This window comes from Alosa pseudoharengus, unplaced genomic scaffold, assembly GCF_046254945.1.
Source record: "Alosa pseudoharengus isolate Yale_2024_CS ecotype anadromous, Long Island Sound unplaced genomic scaffold, YU_APseudo_1.1 YU_APseudo_1.1_scf_18, whole genome shotgun sequence".
Taxonomy (NCBI): domain Eukaryota; kingdom Metazoa; phylum Chordata; class Actinopteri; order Clupeiformes; family Clupeidae; genus Alosa; species Alosa pseudoharengus.
The window spans coordinates 29,084,629-29,097,226 of record NW_027468650.1 but is presented as its reverse complement, the minus strand read 5'-3'; the positions used below and the strand labels follow the sequence as shown (position 1 = coordinate 29,097,226).

General features: G+C 41.5%; 1 protein-coding gene across 2 annotated transcripts in view; it reads right to left on the bottom strand.

Moving 5' to 3' along the window:
* Positions 1 to 6,239: 6,239 nt before the first annotated feature.
* mtrr (5-methyltetrahydrofolate-homocysteine methyltransferase reductase) overlaps positions 6,240 to 12,598 on the bottom strand; it is a 30,284-nt gene continuing 23,925 nt past the window's right edge. For both annotated transcript variants that reach the window (XM_076290833.1, XM_076290832.1), the window contains 3 exons: positions 11,685 to 11,777; positions 9,282 to 9,467; positions 6,240 to 6,981 (listed from right to left, as the gene is read on the bottom strand). In XM_076290833.1, the coding sequence (XP_076146948.1) occupies positions 6,837 to 6,981; positions 9,282 to 9,467; positions 11,685 to 11,777 (424 nt within the window). In that variant the 3' untranslated portion in view covers positions 6,240 to 6,836. The remainder of the gene's footprint in view (positions 6,982 to 9,281; positions 9,468 to 11,684; positions 11,778 to 12,598) is intronic.

Below are 12,598 nucleotides of genomic sequence, written 5' to 3'. Positions count from 1 at the left end.
GGAAAATGTTTGGTGTGATTCAACGTACGTCATGTATGCATCCATCGGCTAAACACACACAAACTCAACCTAACGCAACACAGTCCATGGCAATGAATATTAATAGTTTGACCACATGTACATTATGAACACAAGTAATTACACAAGGAATAGATGTTCTCAGGGCAGACAGCGTGCCTAAAGGCAACTCCACAAGCCAAAGCTTTTATGATAAGGAATTAAGGCCAGAGAAAATACAAGCACAAAACCTCACTCTGCCCAGTGCCTTGCCCACAAACAACCCTCTGAAAAGGGTTAACTTCTTCAACGAATGCTGTCTCTAATCACTATTAACTTGAGATCACAAGTTAATGTTGTAATAAAGTTTTAGATTCACCTTAACCCGAACCCACACACTCAAATTCACCACAGATTTATCCTGGGGACCATCTATCTGCACACCATGATTTATTACTTCTTAAATTCCCAGTAGTCCCACATGAATCATATACATTTGTGAATGCTTTGTGATAACTCATAGACTGACGTTTGCAGTGTCAGTCTTGTGTGCAGTCAGTGCAGTGTCAGTACCTTTGTAACTTTTGTGCTTAATTAACAGTGCATGCACACGTTAGAAGCTGTAGTAGACAAGGAAGAGCTATGAGGAGCATTCCCGCCACAGCTGTGATGGATCTAGACTCAATACGCTTCTCAGACACTCTGAACATTGTAATTAATAACACCCCAAACAAGATAATCACACATGCCAGTCTATCAAGAAAAGTGTGGATTTTTTTGTTGTTGTTTCCATTAGGAAATCTGTTATATCTTGTTGCTTTCTAAACAAAGTAATATGATATAATGTAGGCCTATAATATGATACACATGTGTACTTAATGCGTAATATATTCCAGCTGTCATCAGATGAATTTGCAGCACATCTAGCTCAATACTCATACAGCCTTGATGTTCAGGCCAAAAGACAACATGGCACATTGCCCTTGACCTTTTGTCCCAAGTGTCATCATTCACATCAAGAGCCAGGCTGCCCCACATTAATCGCAGTTCCATATCAATGCTTATGAATGGTAACTATAACAATGATAGTAGGACGACGGTTGAGCCTGGAGGCAGGCTTCGCAACAATGGAATCAACTGTAAACAAGCTAACTGTCCATGCTATTGCTGTTATAGGGCCAACGAAAGTTGTACAACAAGCTGAACTAGTGAGCTTCTTTTTAAACGGAACCGCGTGTTTTCTTTGTTTTACAGTGGCAACCAGTGTTGGGCAAGTTACTTCAAAATTGTAATGTACTATGCATTACTTATTACTGTCATTTCAAAGTAATTTGTTACATTATAATATTACTGTCTCTGAATTGTAAGGCATTACACTACTACTGCATTACTTTTAAGTTACTTTCACCAAAATATCTAGAAATATGGATTTGCCATTCTAAATGCAGTTTATTATGCTCAATGCAGCTCATTGCTCTTCCAATGGAGGGAGATGTGGTATAGCATAATGACTGAGCTAGGCTTAAGGCTAACAACATACAGTAAGTCTGGTAAATTGTGATATAAATACTGTAACTTTAAGGCCTAGGCCTGCTCAATAGAGAGCTTAAATCAAAGCTTAATAAAGACATGTCAAGATGGTGGCCTACTGACCATTTCGGTGCCCTAAGTGAGTGGCTTTGAGTGAGTGACATTTAAATGGTAACTCAAACACCTAAAGTAAAATAAAAGGCCTATTATACAGACTATTACTGTGTGTTTTTTTAACATTAATTTCTGAAGAAATGCTGTTTTCTTATAAATGGTGCACGGTCACTTTAAGAGCATTAATCTTTACGTTCTCATAATGCCCTTTTGCCAGCTCTTGTTTACAAGTCTTGTTTGTTGAGTTACATTGATAGCACAATATTAACAATAATATGCACAATGTTAAGTTGTTTTAAGCAGCCTTCATTGCTTTGGAAAGTATGCAATGACATGTTGCTTCACATTTCGTTTTGCAAATAAAAGTGAATTATGAGCCTGGTATCCACCTAGCTATCTGAATGGATTTTTTGTCGACTTGGCATATCATGTGCTTCATGTAGCCTAAATGCTTGGGAAACGAATTATTGAAGACCCACCAATTCCATTCTACTAGTACTACGTGGTGGAGATTGAGAGAACCCGAAAAGTATCAAACTTCCATGTACCATGGTGTTAGTGCATTCTGACATTGTAAACGTTATTGATGAAGAGTGAAACGCAGTTTGCAGTAAAGCTACTATTCATTGGTTACATTTGGGTGCCCCCTCTGTCCTTTGGTGCCCTATACGCAAAGTGCGTGATGCGCGTGGTGGGAGCGGTGGCACTGCCAGGCTACACAATCTTTTTCTGCATTTCTATCCCTTTATTCTCTTTAATTCAAGTTCACAGCTCAAAGCTGTCATGCACTAGAAGAACATAGTTTGTGTTTTATCAAGAATAAAAAAGATTAGCGTGGCACCACTTTAGATGTTTCATTAATTGACTTGTGCTATTTCGCGAGGCATAGTGAGATCTTTTGGTTTCGCACACAAAGTGCACTACCTATTATGTTCTTCATATCCTTGTCTCTGACAAGCTAAAAATAATGAGCGTAGGCTTATGTCCATCCCGCAAATAGAGTCCGACTTTGAGTCTGCTGCAGCCACAGTCATCTTCAACCAGTATCAGAAGATACGTTCTACTATTTTGCGCGGATCTTTTCTCGTCTGTTGTTCTCGCGGTGGTGTTTGCGAATATGTATACATTACCGCGTTACCGCAAACAGCAATACATTACAGTAATTACATTACTTTTGTAACGCATTACTCCCAACACTGGTGGCAACCGTGTGATAAGCGGGATAACGGCCTTTGAGGTGTGTCCAGTTTTATACGGAATTAATGGACTCAGGAGTTCTTTGCCCCTCGCCCTCGTCCACTAATTCCGTATAACAGGACACCTCGGCGGCCGTTATCTCTTACTTAGTTATTCTACTGCTTGATTCAGTTTCCCATTGTGAAGGTTCTTTAGAACGTGCAATTAAAAATCGGTTATTTGCACGGCTATGAAATTTGCACGGCTATGAAGTAGTAATTTTTTTGACCTTCTTAGGCCTACACAGAGCCATATAAAGGTACCTTTATATGCCTCTGGGCCTACATATTTTGTATCAATTCGCCCGTTCTTTAGAATGTTCAGTGAAAATTACCGTTAATTTGAAACATTGTATCAAGGAAAAACAGCAAAGAAACACTGCTGCGCTGAATATGTCTGATTACGGCCTACCAGAATTACTTTCAATAAACGTTTCCATTATCTGCAGCATAGTTGTTCCCACAAGGCTTCCGTTTTAACATTCCATATGTGAAGCGGAAGTAGATTGGGAACAAAATAGAACGTTCAAGCATTATTTTTGTTTTTCTTGTTGAAAGGGTCGAGCTCAACAGCCAACATGCCTAAATGTTGTGCTCTTGAATTCAGCATGCGGATTGGCCTGAAAGTGTGCATGATAGGTAAAGTCAATTGTATCATCCATTCCTTGTGTTACCACTGCCATAAGGACTACAGTGCAACTATGTGTAAATTTCAACCCTACACATGAGCTTACGACTCCTGAGCTATAAGGCTTTCGTCTAATGACTGTCATTATCTTCTGCATAGATCTCTCTGGTTCATTTGCAGCCTTCCCACCAGGAGAATATATCACCCAAACAACAGCGGACGTAGCGGCCCCAGCTTGTGAGGTGCGGTGATTTGATTCATTTAGATTACTGCTACAGCACGTCTTCACGCAGCCAAGAAAGGCACCTTGAACCCTTTTAATTAGGGAACTGTAATTTAACACTTAATCCATCCTTAATGTTTGGCATCCATTATAGGCGCCGTGGCTGCACACACACACACACACACACAGTGCTGCTTCTCATAGGAGCCAGGTGAGTAAAAACTGCTAACCAGATGAAGGCTCTCATGCAGCAAATGTAAATGTATGTATGCATATGTACCTGTGTGTCATCGAAACATCCAGCATGATGTCAGAGAGAGACATGGACAAATATACTTTGTGTTTGACTTTTGTGTGTTATTGCATTTAAATATGTAATTGTGTTGACTATTCTAACGAAACTGCTTTCCAAAGCTTTTACATTTCAGTCAATAGAAATTCAGCTCAATTCATGAAATTCAGTAATTGAATTCTGTACTCTTAATGTTTGGCATCCATTACCAGTGTGTAGATAGTGTATCTCTCTACACACTGCTTTGAATGCAGCAGTGACTACTCAGGAGGGGGAGGACCATAAAGTAAATGTACCCACTAAAAAAGGGCCCAGCACTCACAGGAAGAATAAAAAAGTGGCCAATTGTAATGTAGAATGTAAAAAGAGGGGGCATTTCCAAATGTTACTTTGACAATGGCAATCCTTTTATAAGCGCCATTGTAATTTATCGTGGCCAGTTCTGTCGTTGTGAGTGTAGATGCCTCAGGCACTGGTGCCTATCCCTACCCACCGCTTGCTCCACTTTATGTGATAAAAATGGGGTTTTATATCTATCTACCAAGGCAAGGCTTGAGTGGGCAGCCATTTCTTATCGCTGTGGTTTTTTGTGGGTCCCAGCATATATTGGTCACAGGTCAGATTTCATTGCAGGGCTTGTGCTGACTGCGGGCTTATTGTAACTGCAATCAGTACAATATATTTATTTGTTGCTGAATAATTTATAAGCGGAAATTTCTCTTCCTTATCAAACTTGGCTCCTTTGGTCTCCTGCGCAAGCTTGAATGGTCCACACAAAGCTTACTGGTGGAAAAAGAATCTCTGTTCAAATTTTTATATGAAGTATGGCATTTGTCCAGCCTTGACCACCAGGACATTCTGTCCTACTGGGGCAACTATTATATTCAAGTGATCCTCCTTCAACGGTCTCATAAGAGTACCTGCATGTGTATGATACCAGAAACAGTCACTTTTAATTTAAAAACTAAAACATCATTTATATTTCAATCAATTATCCTATGTTGTGTCTTCCATGACAGTTATGCAGGTAGACATTACTATAGAGCAGTATTAGCATTGGTGCCTGAGAATTGCTGACTGTGGAATTAAGTCCATGGCCCTTTGGATAAAAGTACCTGCTTCTAAATAGCACACACTTTATAAATATACAATATTCATATGCATATGTATTATTATTATTATTATTATACAGTAATACATAATAGACACAGTCCACTTAAAACTGATATATACATTCACAATGCATCATTTTAGTATAGTCCATTTTGTTTACATTTCTATTATTCTACTCAAAACAAGTGTGTTGTGTCAAACTGATGTGCTTAATTAACATAATAAGAAAACATCTTGTTAGAGCTTACAGAGTTGAAAAACCTCTAGCACTCCTCCTGTCCCTCAGCACGCTAATGGGGGTTATAACATGGCAGTGATATGAGGACCATGCAGCAGACCTGCGCTTGTGAACTCCATTGCCTGCGGGGGTTTGGGATTAGATGCTTATTTGTTCATGATGAACACCTCTCATTACTGCTTTGACCCACTGAAATACTGTCGCAGTGAATCATCCCCTCCTGTCCAGGGCCTTCCCAATGTGCTCAGTGCCCGGTCAGACACTGCAGGTGGATGTGTGAACGGGCAGACTGAGTAGTCCACTGCATGCAGAGCAGCCGAGAGGCTTTTGGATGACAGCTCATTTCTTGTGTGTTGTGTGAATGAGGTGGGATTTACGATCCCTGCACCATTAATTGTACATATCAAAGCTCTATGAAAAAGATTGATTTAATCAAAGCTGAAGTCGAGTGTTTGAACTTAATTTTGCTTTCAGTTCAAATATAGACAGCAGCAGCACCAAAACAAACACCACAACAAAACATCTCGAAGATCAATGCTCTGATGAAGGGGAAAGTAAAGAAGCAAAGTCGCACACTGTGGAAACAGGAAAAAGGAAATGACAGATGAGGAAATTATTCTCTTAAGAAGGGGCCACATTTAAGGGAATAAATAGACTTGCGTCGAGAGGTCTGTTTTTCATGTCAATTCTTGACATTGTGAAATGAACACGAAAAGCACTGTCAAGATATAACCAGAATTCTCCACCTCTGGAGTAGGTCCACCACAAGATGTCAAAACCTCATGTGAAAAGGGAGGGAGAAAGAGAATCTACCTATTCTGTGATTGAAGATCATTAATGCTCATTGACACATGAACTCTTTCACAGCCTGCCTTTTGAAAGGTAACATTTATTTGAGATTTTAGGGCATTTATTGTACAGAGATTCTGCAAATAATTCACTAAACTGTGATGGCCTGCCAAAGTTCAGTTTATACTGGTAAGGACATTATATATTGCATGTGTGGCAGTGACATTACTGCTATCAACTGTAGCCTACTAACCAATATCAATGTCCTTTTCGCTTGCACACTGAAGCCTCTGGCCTGGAGAATAGTCTTCTCACCATGAATTCTGTGTCATACATTACAGTTTATGGATGCAAGGCACAAGTTTGTTGTGTGTGTGTGTGGCACCTTAGTGTGTGTGTGTGTGTGTGTGTGTGTGTGTGCGAGCGATATGCACATGCACATTAATTCTGGCACAAACAAATTCTTGAGTAAAATTCTTCAAGTTTCAAGTCCAGTTTGCTGGAGATCATTATTTCAAACCACTCAACTGATGCATCTGTCTAAGTCATACAGTATGTGCAGTCTTTGAAAGGCAGGAGGTGAGGGAGACAGTGACTGACATCTCGGCCCTTTAAAACTGGTAATCCGTGCAGGCAGTCTTAGGTCAGCACTCTGGGGAGATGTCTCTGGACGCGGCTCAGCTCCATATGTCCTGCAGGTAACGTTTCTCCTCCCTCAGAATGGCTATAGTCTTCATAGCCTCCAGTTTGTCCACCTCCATCTCGGCCACAATAATGTCTACCAGGACATCATTAACATCTTTGGCCATGTTTTTAGCATCCCTGCAAGACAAGACACACACACACACACACAGACACAGACAGGCAGGCAGGCAGGCAGGCAGACAGACAGACAGACAGACAGACAGACAGACAGACAGACACACACACACACATTAGGACTTTAAGTAGGGGTAAAGCAGTGTTAACACTACAGTAGTAGATCTTGAGATTTTGGTTCAATACATGCCCCTTGGATAATCAATTCAGTGTATTCAGGGATTTTCACAATAGTCAGTCACTCACTTCATACTCATCAGCTTAAGCTCTGGTAGGAATCAATGTCAACAGTGCTTGAACAAAGCAAAGCCTGGGTCAGTAAATTACTTTGGGATGGCTACCTATCAGACATACATAATCAAAATCCTTAAACTCACAACAACAGTGAATCTTTGAAAAGGAAGCAGCAATCAGGGACAGTGGTGCTGCAGGCCTAATAATCATAGAGCTCTCTAGTATAATCCCTCAATTGGTCCAGGCTAACTGGACCAATTGAAACACCGTCATCCTGGAAAAGTGCGAGGGTATCTCCTCTTCATAAACACCTCTGATGTTAATAACTATAGACCAATATCGATTATTAATAGCATAGCAAAAATATTTGAAAAACTTATATTTAATCAATTATCATCATATCTTACAGAAAACAACATTTTATCTCAACACCAATCAGGTTTTCGACCAGGCCACTCAACTACTACTGCCCTCCTAAAATTTACAAATGACATTCTGTCAGCAGCTGATAATAACATGCCCACAGGTGCCATATTTATCGACTTATCAAAAGCCTTTGATATGGTCAACCCATACATTCTGCTAGACAAACTATACACTATAGGGCTTTCTACTAATGCTTTATTTTTCTTTAATTCATTTGTTCACCATAGAACTCAATGTGTCTCCTTTCAGGGAAGTCAATCAGAGTATAAGATTATTGATAAGGGTGTTCCACAAGGCTCATCACTGGGCCCTCTGTTGTTCTCAATATTCATTAATGATCTCCCGCAAGTCTGTTCTGATTGTCTTATCCACTTATATGCTGACGATACAGTTCTGTATGCGTCTGGAGCCGATGTCTCCCAAATACAAGATACTTTGCAATTTAATTTCTCCCGGATTCAGTCATGGTTCTCATCAAATAAGCTTCTCTTAAATAAGAAAAAATCATACAATATGTTGTTTTCCACCCGACCTGACTCAATGATGTCAAGTAACTGGTCAATTACCCTGAATGATGGTTCAGTACTCGAACAAACTGAGGAATTTAAATATCTAGGTATTTGGCTTGATTCACGGCTATCCTTTAAATCACATATTAATTATATAACAAAAAAAATACTTGGCTCCCTGAAATCTCTTTATCGTTCCATTGATTGTTTTTCACAAGATGTTAGGAAAAGAATTGTGATGCAATTATTATTCCCGATACTGGACTATGGTGATGTTATCTATGGCAGTACCTTTGATACAAATCTTCGTCCTCTTAATGTATTATACCATAGTCTCTGTAGGTTTGTGCTCCGGTGCCCCTACAGAACCCACCACTGTACAATGTATGAGGCCTTGAACTGGCCAAGTCTCAAAAACAGGAGGCAGCTCCACTGGTTAACTTTTGTTTTTAAATGTATTTACCTTAAGTGCCCGCTATACCTGAAAGAACTATTAATTCCCTTCAGTTCCCAATACAGTCTCCGGCACACAGACCACTTATTCCTAGTTACCCCACGGCTCAATAAGGAAATTGGGTGTCGGGCCTTTAAATTTAGAGCACCGGCAGACTGGAATGCACTTCTTTCCTCTCTAAGGTCTATCACATCTCTCCAAATTTTCAAATCAGCTATAATGATGCATATTGAAACTCCCTGCTCATGTTTTTAAATTATTATTATTTTATTTTTTATTATTATTTGTTTTTATTATTATTTTTATTTTCTTAATTATATCTCTCTCTTGTCTTTTCATGCTCAGAGTGAAGAGAAGGGTATAAATTGTGATTATTTTATTTTATTTTATTCAAGTGCTATGTATAGTTCGCAGGCGTGCTAATGTACCCTATGTTTCTGTTTACATGCCTATGTGCTGGAAACTTAGTGGTTGGTGAGGAATGGGGTTGGGGGCTGGTCTGGGGTACAATGTTTGTTGTGTTGAGTGTGAATGTGTTTGTGAGTCCTGTCTAGTATGTATTTTGTTATTATTTCAAAAAAGGGCATGTAATGTATTGATGGACCCCCTTGAAAACGAGATGATTCATCTCAAGGGGCTATCCTTAATAAAATTGAAATTGAAAATTGAAATTAACTCACCCGCAGACATAGAAGTAGCCCTTCTCTTTGAGAAGGATGTTGGCAACCTCTTTAGCATGAAGGAGCAGGTTGTGCTGGACATATCTGGGGCTGGACTGGGACTGGGCCCCCTCGGAGGTGTCTCTGGAGAAGCTGACTTTCAGGCAGGTCAGGGTGCCGTTGTCCACAAACCGCTCCAGCTCCTCTCTGAGGAGAGAACAGCAAACAGCAGCCTATTGTCTTAGAAACAATGGGGGAATGGAGAACTGAGGTCAAGGTGACTTATTGTCCTTTCTTTGTGTGTGTGTGTATGTGTGTGTGTGTTACTGGGTTACCAAGTATCTGTTGACTGGCTGCCCATGGACAGCAAGGAATATAACTATGCTTCAGTTTAATTATGGATAGGAATATAACTATGCTTCAATTTAATTATGGATAGGTAGATATATTTGAGAGGCATAGCTTGTACACAAGTTATTGACTACATGCTAAATAGTTTAATCAGTGTGATTTTAATTTGTCGATATTGATACCACATACACAGTCACCCTTAATATTTATGCAATATTAACTAATATTATATTTGTAGAAGCATTGTAAACACACAACAGAACGCAATACTATTAAAGTCAAACGTTCTACATGAAGTAAGGAAGAGCATTCATATATGCAGGTTTACAAAAAAGGGTTTTGTATTAAGTTTGACATGAATAGCCATGGTTGGCAGATCTTTGTTCATCTCGGATGACAAAGCAGTATAGATTTTGAGGGCAAGGTTAAATGACTCACTTGGCTCATCTTCTCACAATGCATCATCCACTCTTTTTGTTAAGCCAGTGGTCTGGGAGCAAGAGGAGCATTTGCCAAGCTTTGCCAAGGAGCATTTGCTCCCTCCCTGTTCCTACTGAAGCTTGCAGAAGTAATCAAGCTGAGCTGAAGCAAAGTGGTGTTTGCGAGTTTCAATTATAGAACTGTTTATGAGTTTGTGGTGCACACACACATACACACACCTGCTTCTGTTGTCTCATGGAGTCCAGGGCTAATCATTCAAATGAAAGTTTACTGGGTATGCGATGTGAGGGGCCCAGTCTTTTCTTGAGTTCCCTGTTTAGTGCTTGTGTGCTTGGCTCAAACGGTATGGGTATTTATTTACGGTTGGATATTTACACACAAAACAACATCAAGTGATCCGCAGCACTCCTTGACAAAATGTCTGCACTCTGCTGCAGCTCCCCAAAGCGCCTCTTCCACTCCTTCAGGTGCCCCACCCTTCCATCTGAGCACGGAGCAGCAAAGAAGATCTGGCAGCAGAAAGGCTTTGAATGTCTGTTTGTGTTTTACTGACACAGAGTAGATGGATCCCCCCCCCCACACACACACCCTCCCCCAACCTCACACACATATGTTAAGTGTTGAGTCAGATTAGGAATTATGACCTGTTGTCTTCCCGGGTTGGCTGTGAGTGAAGAATTTTACCCGTCAAAAAATGGGCGGACTGTTTTTCTTTCTTTCGTAACATCAAAGACTAAAATGTTCTTGCATTCCTCTTTTAAGCCTGTGTGCTGTAGATACAAGGCAGTCCTTCTTTGACCCCCCCACCCCCCCCACACACACACACACATAAAAGTGAAGAAGAAAAAAAAACACTGTCAAAGACCAAAAATCCAAGCCCGATAAAAACAGCATGAAATAAAGTAACCAGCTCCCCTTGCAAGGGAGCTCAAACCCCTAAACAATAACCCCCCCCCCCGTCCCCCATTCCAAACATGTCTTCCCTTCCCTCCATGCACGTGGGCAGGACGAACAGCTGCAGCGGGGGGCCTGGGACCTGGCCTTGAATCATGAGGCGTGCGGATGATAACTTGCTGGTGTCGGTGGATTAGCGTGTAGCGCGCGGCCCCCGCCCCACCCCTCCTGCCCACTGCCCGTGTAGTCGTGTCATTACTCAGTCCTGCGCCGAGGTGAGTTATGGGCCCAGAGCCGCCCAGCGCCACATCACCGCATGGAATGTCTTGTTTTGTGTGTGTGTGTGTGTCTGTGCTTGTTTCATGTGTGTGTGCATGTGCCTGTTCTATGTGTGTGTGTGTGTGTGCGCCACGTTCTCCGAGGGGAGCGCTTTAATTTCATGGTCATCTCCATCATCAGCTTCAAGGACGGGCTGGTGCTGTGAGAGGGGCCGGGGGAGCGAGGGTGCCAGGGGGGCCCTCTACATGCTTCTCACATGAGGGAACGCCACCAGCACGGCCCGCTGCTGTTTGTCATCTACACTCAAGGAGGTCCAGAGTGTAGAGAGAACAAAGTGATCACATGCAATTCATTTGTGTGTGTGTGTGTGTGTTAGGGTGTAAGTGTCAATGTGTTGGTGGTACTCTTTAGGAATTGTCAGTGTGTGAGTCAACTGAGAGATGATTTAGATTCACACACCTGAAGAGAAAGTCTCGATCTTTGTGGCGGCAGCCAAAGAATAGCCATGTTTCCCCAAAACAACAGTCTGGATTATTCACCCTCTCCTTCTCCCTGAAAGACAAATGGACAGGTAAATGAAAGAGGGACACACACACACAGCAGGATGCATAGAAATATTTTCCTGACAGCAGCAGCCTTTTCCCAAATGATTTGAAACGCATATCACTAGAAATAGGCTATTTTAACAGTGAAAACCAGTAATTCACAAATGTAATTCACAAATGCACCGAAATGTACACCAACGGGCCGCGCTGTGGATGCTCACACTCTGGAGATTACACTTGATTACTTTTCCCGGCAAACTTAAGAAAACGGAGTAATGCCTTCAACCAGGCAAGCTCCACACCTAAAGCCTGTGTGGATGGATTCAATTAATGTGATTTTCCATGCCTGGCGGGGATCCCAGATCTCGGAAGTGGATGTGTGGGCAGGCGGAGTGCTGTCCGCTATCGGAATGACACACCTGTTTGAGGTGCCAGCTCGGCTCTGATCAGAGTGCAGGATGGGACTGACCCGATATGCTATTGGTACAAGCCAACCTCTGACCCTGTGATGAGTTTGCACTGGCCGCAACATCAGACTCACTCACTCACCTCAATCACTCAGTCACTTACACACACACACACACACACACACACAAACAAACACACACACGTACACACACAAAGCCAAAGCCCGACACTTCTTGCTCCAAATCTCCTACATGAGATGCTAAATCAAATTGGCGCATCAGCGAAGTTAAATCAAATTCCGCAGATTTTCTTCAACTCGGGAACAAAAGACAGAGGAACTCTCCTCTAATCACGGACACCAATAATAACTGGCCTTTGAGAGTGTATGTCTGATAGGGGTCTGACAGAAGCCCATACTAA